Source organism: Leuciscus leuciscus (assembly GCF_965113295.1).
Source record: "Leuciscus leuciscus genome assembly, chromosome: 19".
NCBI lineage: Eukaryota > Metazoa > Chordata > Actinopteri > Cypriniformes > Leuciscidae > Leuciscus > Leuciscus leuciscus.
The window spans coordinates 12,082,967-12,101,598 of record NC_138743.1 but is presented as its reverse complement, the minus strand read 5'-3'; the positions used below and the strand labels follow the sequence as shown (position 1 = coordinate 12,101,598).

The 18,632-nt window shown below is 36.5% G+C and overlaps 1 protein-coding gene across 1 annotated transcript; it reads left to right on the top strand.

Moving 5' to 3' along the window:
• The first annotated feature begins 299 nt into the window (after positions 1-299).
• On the top strand, positions 300-16,707 carry opn5 (opsin 5). Its single transcript, XM_082148273.1, has 7 exons — positions 300-487; positions 4,813-4,967; positions 10,200-10,319; positions 12,596-12,766; positions 13,050-13,384; positions 13,464-13,696; positions 14,598-16,707. The coding sequence occupies exons 2-7, from the start codon at positions 4,844-4,846 to the stop codon at positions 14,659-14,661; spliced, it is 1,047 nt and encodes a 348-aa protein (XP_082004399.1). The 5' UTR covers positions 300-487; positions 4,813-4,843; the 3' UTR covers positions 14,662-16,707.
• Positions 16,708-18,632: the final 1,925 nt, after the last annotated feature.

The window sequence follows — 18,632 nt, the reverse complement described above, 5'->3', positions numbered from 1 at the left end:
GAGTAGGCCTATTATTTTATGGTTCTCCAATTATTGCTTACACATTGTTATTATTGCAATTAATTAGGCCAATATGAATTTATTGGAAATGTAATGATTACATTAATGACATTAATATTATGATTATGGACACTTTAGCATGATTTATCTACGTGTGTTATTACCACATGATTGCTTGATTGACAGATCTATCACATAAAGGGGCGGAGCTTTACCGAATAGAACAGTCAGTGCGTTATGGATTTCTGAGGCGACAGTTACTTTGACCAGTCACTCTCCATCTGAATAACCAGAGAGAGAGAGAGAGAGAGAGAGAGAGACGACAGCACCTCAACTGAAGCGTTTAATAACAGACTGAAACAACACCGGTGCAGTCTGTGGTTTACAAACGTGGATTATGGAGAAGTTGCCAACTCAATTTTAAGATCATTTCAAGACGGGAGAAAAGTGCTCAAATCCCTCGGGATGGTTGAAGAATCACAGCAAGGTAAGCATTTGTTTTTCAGTATACATCATTATGAGCGCTTTCCATCGGTTTGTTATTACGCCTGCACATGTTGCGTCTGTTGTAGTTTATTTATTTGCTTACAATCGTGTGTAGGTGAGGACTGAATAATGTTGTGAAAAAAAATCCCTAAACAATTGTAAAAGTTACAAATGAATCCTTAGCATTGTTGTTAAAATAATACCATTATTAAAATTATTTTTTTATTTTGTTTTTATTTTTCAAATTAGCTATACAGTCTCCTGTACAATGTCATGTTTAATATTGGGTTCTTCGTTGTAATAGTAATAGTTGTAAATAGTGCATGTTTATTAATAAAGGAGAATTATACAAACCTGATTGGATGACTGACAGCTTTGGTTTGGTAATAGATGGATCCCCAGACATTCTGTTTTGAGATGCTCAATACAATAGGTAGGCTAGTTGCATTACAATTAGTTTGAAATATATTTAGGGGCAAGACATTGCCATCAAATGAACAACATCTGTTAACAATGTCTCAATGTTCTTGAAATGTTCTCTATTTCAACTTTGATAAAAGCATAAATGTTTGACGTGCTGCCGGACTAGCCATTGCATCAGACAGATGTGCACAGCTATAGCAACCCACTCTGATTACTGCAACAAAGGAATGGTTATTCTTCTTATAGCAAGTCACACTTCTCGTGTTAGGGCATTTCACATTTGACTCTTTTTTTTCTTTCTTTTTTTAATGAATGGATCTCAAAAACTGACTACAGAATTGAAATGATTGTTGCATACGTCGTGATCAACTCTTAGAACTTAAGTCTATTTTTAGAAATTGCATTATTTAGATAACCTATCTGGGGGAGGAGACTGATGGTTTAGTAACCTCACACATTTTCACAACTCGAGTGTATGAAGTGGCAGGATGCAGCATCATCTCTGATCTCGCGGGAGATGAATTCAAAAGCTGTGTGTCACCAGAGAGTACAGTGAATGCTCATTAAGTTAAGCCATGTTTGTTATCCATAAATCCACTAGAAGCGTTAAAGTGACTAACAGTGTGTTGATAGGAAACTCAATTCTTTACGGTGTCCTTTTGAGCTCATTCTCAGTTTTAGATGACTGATTCAATGTCTTCAGCTGTATAAAGGTTTGTTTTGAAGGATTTGGTAGGTTTTTTGCCACTCTGCCAAGTAATATCATTATTTTGATTTGTCTTCACCATTCTGGAAAAACAATCTATATATTGGAAGCAAGTACCAGACTTACAAAATATGGCTATAAAATCAAATGTGCCTTTACTGCACTGGGAAGCATTTATTGTGAAGTGTGTCTCTTGAACTAGTAATTGGTTCTGCTTTTCTCCTAAAATACCTTGTGGGAAAGGTCTTCTCTACAAAAAGCAATTGTGTTCCAAGTTGTAGCCTACTTCTTCAAACCCCCCTTCTGAAGAAAATGTAAATGTTTTGACATTTGTCTTTGATTTGTTTATTCCCAAAATTACGATTTTAACAATGTTAAATAAAATTCTAAAAAAGTAAACATCTCAAGGACAACCCTTAAGCAGTCTATGGGGACTTTAGTAGTGAATGTGTGTGAACATAAGGTGTCATGGTTTGGGGTTGAGGAAATGAGACGAGGACCCAAACGCAGAAGAAATAAAGGCTATTATTAAGCAAAAAATAAAACAAAATACAAACACAACTATCCTGAGGGGGAAGACTCAGGGTAGACTCATGGTCAATGGTGAAGACACATCAAAATAATGATATTACTTGGCAGAGTGGCAAGTAATACCCTCCAAAGCCTTCAAAACAGACTTGGACTTGGACTTGATGAAGAACACACAAGGGTAAACATATGACAACGAACCAGCACAGAACTGCAAACACGGGGAGACGAGGGAGGACAGGTGGGGCAAATTAATCAATAATCAGGTGTTAGACAATCGACAGGAGAGCACATGGCACAAGGAAACACATGACAAGCCAAGCCACGTGTTCACACAAAACATGACAACATGAAAGCACACAGCTAGTGGAAAACACAAGCTGTGTGCTGCAGAGTACAAGACTAAACATGACATGAAAGCACGCGGCCGATGAAAACATGAACCGCGTGCTACACAGAACACAACAACAGAAGCAGAGAGGAGGGCGTATGGCCCGAGCGAACTCGAAACCGCACGCTCACACGACAAGACAGAGCGCACGAGAGCGAGCGAATGCCCATTCCCTGCGCTCACAACAGAGGACAAACACGCGGAGCATGAATGTCCGAATCCTGACACAGAACCCAAACCAAACTAGACAGATGTGCCGGGATCCAAACACCATTCCCCACTCCCCGCACATGTTACACCGCATACAGACAAGAGAGCGCACGGCTCGAGGACGCTCGAAGCCGCGCGCCCACACAAAGACATGACAAAACAGAACCAAGAAATACACTAGACAGAAGTGACAGAACTCTGGCCTACGGTATATATATATATATATATACACACTTATATTATGTAAACAAAAACTTGTATGTTAGATGCGATTTATCAATTTCACAGCACCAAAATAAATATAATAAAACCTCAAAATGCCAAACATATAATATCTGTAAAATAAAAACTTTTTTTCTGGGCAATTGGGGTCAACCTAGGTCAGTGGTCTCTGGTTTTCTTGAGGACCCAGATTTCTGCAGTTACTTATGTTCTTTGATTTGATGAATTTATTCAGCCAGTTTTTTTGTTTGTTTGTTTTTTTTACAATTATCATTGGAACTGACAAATAAATGTCTGTAATGAAACCCCTGCTGTTATAGTAATTAGCATTCTGAAGTGATTTACCGTGACAACTTATTGAAAATGTGTAAGTTAGGCATGTGACTGTCAAATTTTCATGTTGCGATATTTGCTGAAGTTTTTTTTCATGGTATACACATTATCACAATATTAAAATAAGTTGCAAAAAAAAAGTGTCGTCATAGGCTACTATAACAGGTTCAATAACTTATAACAAAAATAACTGAATATTTAAATACAATAATAATACACAAAAAGTGTATAAAGTAAACAGATGTTTCAAACAGATGAAAGTGTTTATAAAGAATTATAAAGAACAATAGATAACCCTTTAGAAATAAGATCTCATTAGTTAACGTCAGCTAATAATGCATTAACTAACATTAACAATGAACATGATAACGCTAGTAAATCATTGTTAATGTTAGCTCAGGTTTTGATTTTAATAATGTATTATTAAATGCAGAAACTAACATTAACTAAGATTAATAAATGCTTTAAAAGTATTTGTCATTGTCAGTTTATGTTAACTAATGAATTAACTAATGTTTACTAATGGAGTCTTATTGTAAAGTGTTACTGAAGAATAATAAAGAATCAAAACATTTCCAAATAAAATTTTTGTAGTCCTAATAGACTTAACATTGAGTGTTGTGTTTGTTTGCATCAGAGTGCATGTGCCTCTTTGACGTAGCATACAGCGGTGTTGTGCATTTTAATGGAACAATATTCTTCAAATGCATTCTAAAAATCGGAATAATTCGTAATAAATAACTATTCACTGTATTTTAAAGTGTCCACGATAACAGTACCGTGCATTATCGTGATATATTGTATTACCGTATATCGGCACATGTCTAGTGTAAGTAGGACAGATGGAGGTGCAAATATCACAAACACAAAATCACCATTTATTCCAGAACGATGTCCAATTAAATGACCTAAAAAGGAAAGAGAAGCTTTTGCTAAATCGTTAATGATAATCATTAACACACGCATCAGTTACAGCATTGCTCAGTAATATCTCTGTAAATGTATGTGGAACATATCTGTGGTAGTGAGACGTGTCTGATGTGGCACTAAATTGCACATCATTAGACAACCTGTCGTTAACGCTTGAAAATCTCTCAAGTTCCTGGTGAGGACCTGCTGAAAATGACATGCTAGCAGGTCTGACTCATTTCTTAGCTCTATGCCATTATTTCACCTCTATCTCAAAGGCATCAGGCTTTTGAAGAATCATTTGATTATTTTAAATCTTCCTGCTCTGTTGTCTTTCATTCTTTTCCTTCCACAAGAACATTTTGCATGGCAGTGTGCAGGGACTCAGCATGTATTGATTACAGATATGAAGGGAGTGTCTTGACATCCAGTATAGCCGATAAGAGATGACAGAGTTTGTAGAGCTTAGTCTGAAGCGTCAGAACATTGGCAGGAGGTTTTTGAATCATAAAGCTGTTGGATGTGACTGCCCTTCAGCTCATCTTAAACCGAGTTCAAAGACTTTTCTGTTTAAGCCTTTAATTTATTTATTCTTATTCTGCAGGAAAGTAATCACACTCCTCAGTAAGGCCCTAATGGAGAATGACACCTCCATCCCCTCGGGCTACGTCCCACATTACCTTCTTCGAGGGGATCCCTTCGCCTCCAAGCTGTCCAAGGAGGCAGACATAGTGGCGGCGTTCTACATCCTTATCATTGGTAAGTGTACAATGTGGACGATCATGTGGAAGAGTTCTTTGCAAGCATCATGTGAATTGTCATTGATAAGATCAGTGATAAATTTGAATTCAAATATTTAAATTAAGTTATAGCAGAATGTCTAGAATTCTTAGAGGCCGTTATTGTACTTACACTGCCGTTCAAAAGTTTGGGATCGGTAAGATTTTTTATGTTTTTAAAATAAGTCTCTTATGCTCACCAAGGCTGTAATTATTTGATTAAAAAACAAACAAACAAAAAAACTGTAATATTGTGAAATATTGTTACAATTTAAAGTAACTCTTTTCTATTTTAATATATTTTAAAATGTAATTTATTCCTGTATTTCAAAGCTGAATTTTCAGCATCATTACTCCAGTCTTCAGTGTCACATGATCCTTCAGGATTCATTCTTAAAATGCTGATTTGCTGGTCAAGAAACGTTTATTATTATTATTATTATCATCAATGTTGAAAACAGTAATGTACAATTAGTTTCAGGGTTCTTTGATGAATAGAACAACAGACAACAGCATTTTTCTGAAATAGAAAGCTTTTGGAACGTTATACATTGTCGTTCAAAAGATTTATTTCAATACTTTTATTCAGCAAAAAGTTACAGTAAAGACATTTATAGGGCCCTATTTTAACGATCTGAAACGCAAGTATCAAGCGCAAAACCAAGTAACTTTGTGGGCGGGTCTTGGGCACTGTTGCTATTATACCGGCGGGATAAATGACTCTTGCGCCCGACGGGGTTGGTCTCAAGTAGCTTCATTATTCATAGGTGTGGTTTGGGCGTAACGTGAAATAAACCAATCAGAGCGACATCTCACATTCCCTTTAAGAGCAGATGCGCTTTTTCCATGGCGGATTGATATTGTAACGGCGGATTTGCCAGGCGCGCGCCAGGAGCGGTTCACAGCCGAGGAGAGCAACGCTCTCGTCACGGCCGTAAAAGAGAGAGAAGTGACATTGGGGATGGAGAAACCCACCCAAATTAAACATGCGTATGATAATTTGGGTAAATGTGTAAGCTAGATGTATGCTTTTATAATAAAATGTCTATCTATCTATCTATCTATCTATCTATCTATCTATCTATCTATCTATCTATCTATCTATCGTAATGTATGATTTGCAAAAATGAAAACTGCTGCTTCTGTGTAGATGAGAGAATCAAAGTGAATGTGCGTTGTGCACACGCTACATTGATTATGGCCAAGCATGCGCCCTTAAAATTGCATATGAATAACATGCGCAACGCGCCACTGACTTTAAACTAGATTTTTCCTGGTCAGCAGCGGAATTGTTTTCAAATCCTGCAAAATAGCATCAGGGAATGTTTGCGCCGGAACACGCCTCCTCTTTGCACTGAACCGCCCCCGGGAGCGCAAATGTATTTGCTATTTTACCGACGTGCGTCTGTGGAGGGAAAAGTCCGATGTGCGTCGGGTGCAAAATAGGAATGATACATGCGTCGGTGTACAAAGTCAATTGCACTGGGTGCAAGATAGGGCCCATAATGTTACAAAAGATTCTGTTTCAAATAAATGCAATAGTTCTTTCTATTCATCAAAGAATCCAGATTTTTTTTTTCATAACTGTTTTCAACATTGATAATAATAATGAATGTTTTTTGAGTATCAAATTAGCATATTAGAATGATTTTTGAAGGATCATGTGACACTGAAGACTAGAGTAATGATGCTGAAAATACAGCTTTGCATCACAGGAATAAATTATATTTTAAAATATATTCAAATAGAAAACAGTTATTTTAAATTGTCCTAATATTTAACAGTATTACTGTTTTTTGTATTTTTAATCAAGTAAATGCAGCCTTGGTGAGCATAAGAGACATTTAAAAACATTATAAATCACAGACTTTTGAACCAATTTTAACTTTGTGTAGGTTGGTAAGGCCTACACATTGCTAATGAACAGTCTTGGGAGTAGGCCTAGACTAGACACACTGATTTAATAATCTTTAAAGCAATGGGTCCAAACCCTGATTGTTGATTATGAATGATGCACAAAGACTAACATAATTGAATATTGATTTAAGGAGACTGTTTTTGTAAATATGTGTGCACCAGAAAAAAAGATTCTGCTTTGTTTTCTTTATGAATTGTTGGATTTCACTTGACCATTCGCAGAGAAACCTAGACAATAATAATAATAATAATTCTCATTATTGCATATTTTAATGAGAATCTTGTATGTTTTTGCACCTTTAACTCTCAAATATTCATTATTGCCCTTATTGTCCAGCAACTCAAGTGTATCTGAAGAATGAACGCCTCTCTTTTATTTAAAACTCCATATATTACCATATCAGCTTATTTGTTTTGTTTGTGGTGTGTTAATGTGCTCTGATGTTATGAATAATCAGAGTGGATAAACCGATCATATTTAGCAAGACTGTGAACGGCAAAAATCATGTGAAATGCGATCTTTACAAATCCGTTTCGAGCTACATTCATATGTGGTTTGAAATCCTATTTAAATGGGATTTCTGGAAATCCGTTTCAGTCTGACTGCTCTGTTCGGATTTCCCGTGGTTTGTGGCTTTCTCATGCCACATAGAATGCAAACATCCGACGTCGTTATAGGAAACATGCTGAAAGTCGTTGCAGAAACAAGGTTGCGTTGTTGCAAAGTGCCGGACGAGTAGACAGACATAACAGAGATATGCTTTAAAACTGTTGGAGACTAAAGCATGTAATAAAAGTGACGTGAAGGCCAAGTATTGTAACCCATACTCGGAATCAGTCCTCTGCATTTAACCCATCCAAGTTAGTGTACACACATTAGGAGCAGTGAGTAGTGAACACACACACACACTGCAAACCGTAAACGCACACACCCGGAGCAGTGGGCAGCCATCTTTGCTGTGGCGCGCGGGGAGCGATTGGGGGTTAGGTGCCGTGCTCAATGGCACCTCAGTCATTTCCAGGTTACCAGTTTGACTTTCTAACATGCCACGACTGCCCCAGCATACCAGCCTCCTATGTTTCTGCCGCCGCCTCAGAAGTAGTCCAACACGGCAAGTAGACAACATCTGTATTGCAAACCCTTCATGTTGAGGTTGTTGTTGTTGTTGTTTTTTGGCGCATACCTCCCAATGCAACATCTTTGCCATAAAAACCAATGCAGATATTCTGGGAAACGAAAGAGTGGCATGGGACACACAAATCAGATCTGAACAGTTGCGATACATAATGTGGACTGTCTCTAATTTAGATCAGATTCCAATTGGATAGACATATAATTGGATTTGGACTCGCAGTGTGAACGTAATACGTGTTATGAACAGGGCCGTAGCTAGGGTATACGGGTCACCGGTGCAGGTTGATATTGTGGTTGAAATCTCAGGGGGGACCCCCGAAAGCTGTAACTTCTCTAGCAACAGCCCTGGTTATAAATGTAGCATTTGCCATCTTGTATTTAATTCCTTTGGTTCTAAGCAAGAACCAAAAAGTGACTTGCGTAAAAACCTGCTTTCCCCTTAATGTGCAAAGCCTGACAGATACCATATTGCCATGCTGTTGTCACTGAGGAAGACATGGTCTCCACTGTTGTCATTGAGATGACATCCTCCGTCATATAGACGAGTTTGTGTTGAGCGGTGTCATCTAGTGCATTTTAATAGAACTAATATATGACATGTTGGGGATACTGTGGCTCCACTGTACATTTTTCAGGTCAGTTTCTCTGTAGGCACATGTATAAGTATTGGTTACCTTACCAGAAAAATATTTTGAACATTTTGACCACCATCGCAGCAGAAAAAAAAATGTTTATTAAACGCTTTTCATGAAAATATAAACAGTGTAATAAAAAAATAATGAAATTCAAAATAATTAATGAAACTGTAATGTAAAATGTACAAGGCTGCATATTCTTTTGGACTCATATTAAACATTTCTCCAAACCAGGATGAAAATGTTTAACATTTTGTCCATTATTTAATTGTTTATAATACCGACATGACCTCTCCAAGAGAATGCTAGCTATGTCCTTTCTGCATAGTATTGCATTTTTTTAGAAAAAAATCAGATGTTTTGCCAAGTTGATGTGTCTTTATATAATGCGCTTTTGAAAAATATAATTAGGAAAACATTTTTTGCTTCAGCACAACATTATTTATTCCACAGGTGTCCATCAGTAACTATGTTATCAAGGAGATGCTCAAAAGGATGTTTCTTCTTTCATGGGGACATTGTGTCTCATTTGACCTGAAAGATGTGTGTTTCAATCAAAAGACTGAATCAATAGTTCTTCCTCACTGCAATTTTCAAGTCTGTTCTCCTCCACTCATGTTAAGGGAACAGTCTGAAGGTGTTTCATAAACATTTAGTCTCAAACACATACAATCAACAAATATCAGTTACAGTATTTCAGTTCAGTTTTTAGTTCACATTTGGTATGTAACAACAACAGTGTTTTCATTTATGGATGGACTGTCTCTTTAAGAACTAAAACAATGTATCTGTTAGTAATATTAATGTGCGTGATCCGTTCACATTGATTCATGATCATATGAGGAGAGTGAAAGAGTTCATTGAATAGTCACATGAAATAAAGTGTCTTCTCTGAAATGGTGCATCAGTCAGCTGACGCAACAGGCCAGGATTTGAAATGATGTGGAGCACATGATCTCCACTTTGGAAATCTTATGTTCAAAATGTGTTCATGGACATTATGAATCGAACATACTGTAAGATTTAATTAATTTTAATTAAAGAGTAATTCATTATTATATTTTATTTTACAACATTTTATGACACTTTCAGAGCCTTTTCTGGCTTAAATAGAGAAGGAACATATTTGCAGCAAATAATCTAGGTCATGAAAGGAAAAACGAATAACACGAGTGAAATCATTGTGTCATTTGAATGTATGTGGCTGTAACCAGGAAAGATGAATTGTCACACTGCTCTTTCATTATCGTGACCTTTTTTCATCCTTTCACTGAGAAATGGGATATCCAGTAAGCTTTGACTCTTATTAGTTCTCTACAAATAACAGAAATGTTATAACAGGAGTCTTAATGTGCTGTCTTTGTATTTCAACAAATACACAACCCCAACACCTGGGTGGCAAAGGACTCAATATAATGGAAAGTATAAGGAAGCCTTCATTAAGGTCCGAGACTTTCTTAAGGCACTTTTAAAAACAGCATCTGGTCAAACACACAGTATTATTTTTTGTCTTATGTTTTTACAGGTATCTTGTCAGCCACTGGAAATGGTTATGTCATATACCAGACCGCCAAACGCAAGACCAAGTTAAAGCCGCCAGAGTTCATGACGCTGAATCTAGCTATATTCGACTTTGGCATATCAGGTAAGTTTAAATGACTTGATATTACGTCTTGATACCTGATGCTATCTTCATCTGTCAGATTATGTATTATATAGCCTATCTGAAAGGATCTCTGTTGTATACAAGATTTCTTTTGGTTGTGTGTTTAAAATATACAGCGTTCAGTGTATAGTTTAGCATTATATTTGGAGTCGACAATGTGGCAGTAAATCAGCCAAGTTTATTCAGCACTGCCTCTTATGACACTGTCTTTCTGGCTTATTTATGTGCTGTTGTTGAAATGCACTTGTTTAAATCATACAGAGGATTTTAAGGCCCTGAGGTTACAAAAGAGAACAAAAGATCAAATTCCTGCCATGATGACCTAGAAAGACTCTCTTTTCCTTCATCTTTAGTCTTCTTCATCTTAACTGAACTTTAGTGTTCAATGCACAACATGAACGCAATCTTCCGTCTCAATTGGGGTTTGCATCTTTTGTTACACTATATATATATATTTTACCTGAACATAGTGGTATTTCACTGGGGCTCCTGACCCAATAAAAAATGTCCTGCGACGCCCGATTTCCAACAAAGATTTCCTCTCCTTCAACGAATTTATATCCATATTTGTACTCTAGCCCCACCTAGTGGATGTTTAGTGTGGCTGCTTCAGAGCAGCAGTGATGGTTGAGGCCCCTGATACTAATTAGAATCTTAAAGGGATAGTTCACCCCCAAAATGAAAATTGCATCATCATTTACTCACCCCCATGTTGTTCCAAACCTGCAGGAGTTTCTTTCTTCTGTTAAACACAAAAGAAGATATTTTAAAGAATGTTGGTAACCAGACAGCTGACGGCATTGACTCCCATAGTATTTTTTTTCCTACTATGGAAGTCAATGGGTGCTGTCAACAAAATTTTACTTTTAGGGTGAGCTATCCCTTTAAAGAATTAACTGCTGCTTACAGGCCTGTATTTATATTTTTACTTGTACAAAGAGCTCACTTTCTAAGATTTACAGAACAAATGACTGCCTGTGTAGCTCACAAAGTTCATTCTAGTTAATTAAAGGTGGAGTGTGTAATTTTTGAGCCAGAGATAAACAAAAATAACTGTTTCTCTCTGCCTAATATTGCTTAGTGGAGGGTCCTGCCCCAAAATCATGGCAGTGATGCGGTTTTGGGACACTCAAACAAATGTTAAATTTTTACTCAGTTTGTTTGAGTCTACAAATGGTTTACTTATAGTTGTCTCTGCATATTATTCGGCATAGGAGAAAGTAATTTAACAACGAACAACAGGGACAAGAGAATTGATCAAATATTATTTATCATTTTAAATGCTTGAGAATCACCCTTGTCAGTCAAAAGTTCAGCATTGGTATCTATAGCATTTTGGCTCCATCCAAAATGCCATTCTCGTCATGTCGCCTATTAGCCAGGATGGCGTCGCTGGATTTGAGCACAATAAAGCTTTTGTTTTCTGGGAGTCATGCACATGGCAGACTGCTTTAGTGCGTCACATTTACGCAGACTCGGGGTCAGTGTGCTTTCTGGATTCTCTTCCTCTGCGTTTGTTCATATGAAGAACACATATAGGTCTGCCGTGAGTCTTAATCTGCATCTCTGAAATGGCTACCTTCAACTGTTTGGTTACCCATATTCTTCAAAACATCTTCTTTTGTGTTCAGCAGAAGAGAGAAATTCTGTAACACTTTACTTAAAGCCTTTAAAGATAATGCATTATAAAAGTATTTTTAATCCATGAATTATGCCTTATAATGCATTGTTTGGTCTCATTAATAACTGTAATATTACATTATAATAAAAATTTTGAATGTATAATGCATTAATCCACAACTAACAAACAATTTCAGATGTAACAAGGAATCTGTGGATATTATAATGCATTTTAACTTTGGTTATAATTACTTAATGAACTTAAAGAAAAGATATAATGCATTATGCCATACATTATGCATAGCCTACCTTAATAATGCATTATACATAAAGGCTATAAAGGCTTATTCATTATGTTATAAGGATGTTTTGCCAACGTTCCCATTCAATTCTGAATGTTCTCAAAACGTTCAAAACGTTTTTGCGCTAATGTTTTGATAAAGTTATTTAAAACAAGATAACTTTGATCAACCATTCTATTATTGTTACTGGAAGAACGTTTGTTCTTAAATTCCAGAGAATCTTGGCAGAATGTTAGCCAAAGTTCTGAGAACGTTCCTGGGAATGCTATCTGAGAGCAGTTCTTTTGTCTCAAGTCTTGTTTGACATAAGGTTGTTTTTATGTTTTTGGTCAGTCACCGGAAAGCCATTCTTCGTAGTGTCGAGTTTTTCACACCGCTGGCTGTTCGGATGGCAGGGATGCCGCTTCTACGGCTGGGCCGGCTTTTTCTTCGGATGCGGAAGTCTCATTACCATGACGATTGTCAGCTTAGACCGATACTTGAAAATCTGTCATTTAAGATATGGTAATTAAGTCTATCTATCTATCTATCTATCTATCTATCTATCTATCTATCTATCTATCTATCTATCTATCTATCTATCTATCTATCTATCTATCTATCTATCTATCTATCTATCTATCTATCTATCTATCTATCTATCTATCTATCTATCTACAGTATCTATCATCTATGTCTCTCTGTCTGTCTGCCATCTAAATGTGTTAATTCCCCATCTCTAGTTATGTTTATCTATCTTGTCTGTCTGTCTGTGTGTGTGACTAACATGAATTTACTTGGCCATCAGGTACATGGTTCAAACGGCATCATGCCTTTCTCTGTTTGGTTTCCACGTGGTTCTACGCTGCCTTCTGGGCCACCATGCCAGTGGTGGGCTGGGGAAACTACGCACCTGAGCCATTTGGGACGTCCTGCACACTGGACTGGTGGCTGGCCCAGGCCTCTGTGTCTGGCCAGAGCTTTGTTATGTGCATGCTCTTCTTCTGCCTCATCCTCCCCACTGGCGTCATCGTCTTCTCCTATGTCATGATCATCTTTAAGGTGAAAGCCTCAGCCAAAGAAGTCTCTCATTTCGACACACAGAATAAGAACAAGCACAACCTGGAGATGAAGTTGACTAAGGTTTGTGTGTTTTATTAATCAGAAATGCTATGTGAAAATGCCATGTCATATTTCATGTGGTTCTGTTTGCATTCTCCAGGTGGCGATGTTGATCTGCGCAGGGTTTTTAATAGCTTGGATCCCTTATGCTGTGGTATCAGTTGTGTCTGCTTTTGGAGATCCTGATTCAGTGCCTATCCCAGTCTCTGTTGTGCCAACTTTGCTGGCCAAGTCCTCTGCTATGTACAATCCAATCATATATCAAGTCATTGACTGTAAGAAGAACTGCTTCCAAGCTTGGAGTAAAAGGAAACAACGTTACAAGACTTCAAGGTATGTGCACCCTTCAAATTCTAGAGGAATAAGGGATTAACTGGCTTCTGATCTCTCTCTCTCTCTCTCTCTCTCTCTCTCTCTCTCTCTCTCACACACACACACACACACACACACACACACACACACACACACACACACACACACACACACACACACACACACACACACACACACACACACACACACACACACACACACACACACATTAATATATGTATGTGTGTGTATATATATATATTACACAACGTAAGTGTGTTCAGTTTATGATATACTTGGGTACATTGTCTATAAAGACTAAGAAAAAAATGTCCTCTGCGCAATATCATCATATTATGGATCAAATGCAGTTTGCTAATGCATGTCCCACTGTGGGTGGATGTTTTTGCTGCTATGCCGGATCTTGCTGTCTCTCTTGGTCCATTAGCGTTGTGTTAAAACACTATTTTTAAGATAGTTAAAAACAATCGAGACGCATGCGTTTTGCTCTGTTCAAGGGGTCAAGGTTTAGCTGGTTAGCATACTCAAAAATCTGTTCAAAAGTTGCCTTGTATTCTTATGAAATAATAATTTTCAAGCTACGCATTGCTTATCTTTTATTATAGTTTAGTAGTAGTTCAACAAATGTGGTTTTACAATTCATGAAAATTGTCTGTTTTCTGAATGCAAAAACATTTGTCTTTATAGAGTTGTTAGTGTGCAGAAAGAATGTGATACATGTACATGTGTGTTATCATTCTTCGTCAGAGTTTTGTCTGAATTTTTGTCTCTTTTTGTTTTTTAGACGTTTATTGGAAAGATTGTTGACACAAAACCCAGGCATGACTTAATTAGGCTGAATGCAACAAAAAACAACTGATTGACTGAAGACTATTGAATGCAGCTGTCTTGTTTTTCCCAGGTTCTACTCCATCTCTGCCTCCCTGAAAAAGAGACCAGCCAAAGAAGTTCCGACTGAGATATGAGCAAATGACAGGAACCCACAATGGACCTGTGATAGGACACTGGGCAATTTGCTATTGTGCAATTTAGACATCAACAATTCACACCCACCTACTGTAACTTCGCTCTCGTATACTACTGCCGTCAACTTTACAAACCCCTGAAACACAACTCATTTTAATTTGATCTTTCTGTGTATAAAAGAATTAAGTGGTATACATGATGTATTTTTATACATATATATTTTTTGGTTATTTGTTTTATATTCCAGCATTCACAGTACCAAAACGTTTAAAACAACCTGCTTAAAGTCTAATGTGACATCACTTTTTAACAAATAGTAGTCTGTGTTCAGTCTATAGTTTCTCATTTAGTGTTTGTACAGCAAGTAAACATATAATTGAAACTGGTCACACACACACACACACACACACATCTATACAGCAGCATGGTCACAGTCACAGATAAACAACAATGTATACACACACACAACATGAATGCATCTTTACTGTTATTTTTTTAAATCAAATTGAATAGACACTGATGCACTAATTGAGGCTATTGAATTTCTTTTTTTATATTATAATATACTTAGCATGATAGTTTTGGGCCATGTGCAATGATTATATATACATTACATTGAAGCTGCCTTTTACATGGAAAGGTGTCTCCCAAAGTCTATGGTCTTGAGAATTATTATTTATTTATTTATTTATTTATTTTTTACTCAATTGACATCCAATGTCATTTTAACTTTATGTATTTAATATGGAAGCCTTTTGCATGTTATCTGCCTTCAGACAGCCCCTAAACTGTTAAAGGTTAAAGAAGAAAGTGCACAGTTGGCAAAGATAAGTTGATTACAGTGGGCATACAAGTTTTTCAAAAATATTACATATGTTTTGTGGAAGTTGGATGATAATTAACAGATAATGCTAAAGCAAGCTGGGTTTATAAAATGTTAGACATTTCTTTTTTAAATACATGAGACTACTAGCTGACAGTATTTAAAAACAAAATTGCTCTCAGATGACCTATGAAAATACACCGTACAATGCTATTGCTTTTTTTAATCAGAAAGAAGCTTGTTAATACTCAAAACATAATGCTTGCACAATTAAAGCTGAATATTATTGAATATAATAAATAGTTTACACTTATTTTGATGGAGGTCACAGTTTTAACTGAATGGCAACCAGTTAGATTGTTTAACTGGATATTTGTTTATACTGTACAATAGAAACATGATCGCTGTAGTATTGAAAACTAAATAAACAAAAAAAATATATTTACAAAAAAAAACAAATAGCAGAAAAAAAAATAAAGACAAAAACAATTAGCAGAATGATGGTATAATGAAATGAAGATATAATGAAATTGGACTTTGATTTAAAATTGCTAAAAACACTACATAAATAGCTCTTTTTTGTTTTCCGCAAGAAAAAAAAATGCTTTGAACCCCAATTGTGTGAGTAGCCTATGAAGACAGAAATGTTTTAAATGAAAGACTCTTTATTGCACTATAAGCTCAGAAATATGCTTACAAAGGTCTTCAGCTTTAGCGTGAATGAATGTTGTTGTGGTGTGCTGGATCTCATCAACAAAGCTAGAATAAAGTTGGGATCACCTAGGGTTCAGGGTTAGGTTTCGAATGAATGACCAGAGATTCCCCCGTTTTGATCTCCTGAGCCTCTGACAACGCGTCCAACGGTACTTAAAATCCTTGCAGTCTGTTGGTAGCTGATCCTCATGGCGTTGGACTTCCCTCAGCAGTTCTTCCCGTTTTTCAGCAGTTTAATTTAATGCCCACGTCTTTTATCTGATGCTTTCACGCCGTTGTGAGAGAGAGGTGACGTCCCCTTCAAATCAATGGCCCGGTTGCTGGAAGTGGAGAATGCACTGGATGCCTCACTGCCTGCCTTCTGTTGTCCTTGTCATAATGCAGTTTACGGCACGCAGAAGCCAGAATAACAACCTTGTCTCTCACAGCACACCTCTCATGGTCTGTTTAAATGTGTTTTTCTAACAAAATCTAGACTTGAAATGAATGCCTTTTCATATATGCTTCACATGCTTTAATCAGCTTGATGAATGATGTAATGTACTGTACAGAATGTGGTATGAACGATTAGCACATTGAACCTGAAGTGAAAAGTAATGAAACCAAAGGTAAACCAGTCATGTTTTGTTTAGGCAGAATGAGTACGCTATCATTCTTCATCAGATCTGACAGGCTTGTCAGTGAATAGGATTGATGAAACCTAACAAAAAAAAAAACAAAAAAAAAAAATCTTTTAAAGAGACTGGAATTATTGAAATCCCCAATAAACTGAGGAATATACCATTCTACTATAAATAACATTTTGCTTTACTTATCAAACCTAAGAAAATGGTTTTCTCTAATGGTCCCAGAAAGCACTTAGATGCAACCAGAAAATGCCTTGCCATGTGAACTGATGTATAATGGGGCAACTAAAGTGTTCTAAATCTAAATGTGATCTGAGAGGCAAATAAAGCTGGCAGATTAAGGGATACTTACCAAAGACAAACAAATTTAACAAAAGTGGAACACAATATGTGCATATTTCTTCTATACTAGGGCTTCGTTATCATTGTTCTGATGCATTCAGCTTCAAAATGCCATTGCATTAGTCAGCTGATAAAATTGATCCAGGACTCTGAGGATATTAGCATTTTTGTCGCAGATGTCTTTGTTACATATGTTGAAGACTGCACCTTGATTGCATAAAAGAAGCAAATATACAGTAAGAAATTTAGTAAATTACCATCAACTTTCTTAGGACAAATATTCCATGTAAACTGAAATAATCTCAGATAACATACAGTAAGAGATTCATTATGGAGTTATGGAGAAAATAGAAATACAGAATACATGCTGATGAATTATTTAGCTTTATTTTTGTTCTCTTCCATATTTTAAACTCTAATACTATTTTTTACTCTAAAGATCATTAGCAATATGGTAAACAGGGTTTTAATATTTAATTTCCAAAGGAGTGTTTCTCTGTTAGCCAACTACGGTGATTTTACTGTAAACCTGCAATGGATGTCATCTATTGATTATTGCATGTCACCAAATTAAATTAGTTAGAAACCTGCATATCGTGCTCATCAGATGTTGTCATTGTGTGTTGACACGATAATTTTAAATATAACTTAAAGGGACAGTTCACCCCCAATTTTTTTTTTAAATTATGTCAGTATTTACCCATTCTAAACCTCAAGACAGAAAGTCATATAGGTTTGGAACGATATGAGGTGAGTGAATGTTGACAGAATTAAAATGTTCTCGCTATCCTTTAAGTTAATAACTGCCATAACATTACATTTAACATACCTGTCAACCTTGGGATTTGAAAATAAGGGAAATTACTACTTCAGCAGAAATCACGCCCTGCAGCCGATTCTAAAGATTTTATTGGTCATGTGATTCACAGTACTGATTGCCTACACCAAACACTGATCCCTACCTTAACCAATGAAATTAGCATCAGGGCGGGATTTCCGCTTGACTGGTTTGCGCCCAGTGGGATTCTTCTTTCTTTTCTTTTTTTAGAAAGGTTAAAAATATGGGAGAAATACTGGAAAATATTTAAATGAGATGATAGCGGGATTATCAGGGTAAAATACGGAAGAATCCCGGGAAAAACGGGAGGGTTGACAGGTATGCATTTAAACCTCTATGATTTAAACAGTTAAAGTAATAATTATTGGCTGAATTTACTGTATGAATTAATTTGTGTATTCCCTGTCTTCATGTAAAAACAATTTATGTCAAAATGCCATCTACAATAACAAAAAAAAAAAAAAAAAAAAAAAACACTGAATAAAGTTGTTGATGTTACATACAAACGGTGAAAAAGACGGTACCGTGTTCTACATACTGATTCTAGTGAAACCAGGCCTCAGTTATTCATAGTTTTCATGTGATGTACCTTTTAGGACTGCCCACCTGCAGGGCAAAAGCAATGGA

Excerpts from the sequence above, each read along its gene's own strand:
- opn5 (XM_082148273.1), top strand. The coding sequence starts at position 4,844 with ATGGAGAATGACACCTCCATCCCCTCGGGCTACGTCCCACATTACCTT. Across the intron at positions 4,968-10,199 it reads GTTCTACATCCTTATCATTG|GTATCTTGTCAGCCACTGGA; the intron begins GTAAGTGTACAA and ends ATGTTTTTACAG. Across the intron at positions 12,767-13,049 it reads AATCTGTCATTTAAGATATG|GTACATGGTTCAAACGGCAT; the intron begins GTAATTAAGTCT and ends CTTGGCCATCAG.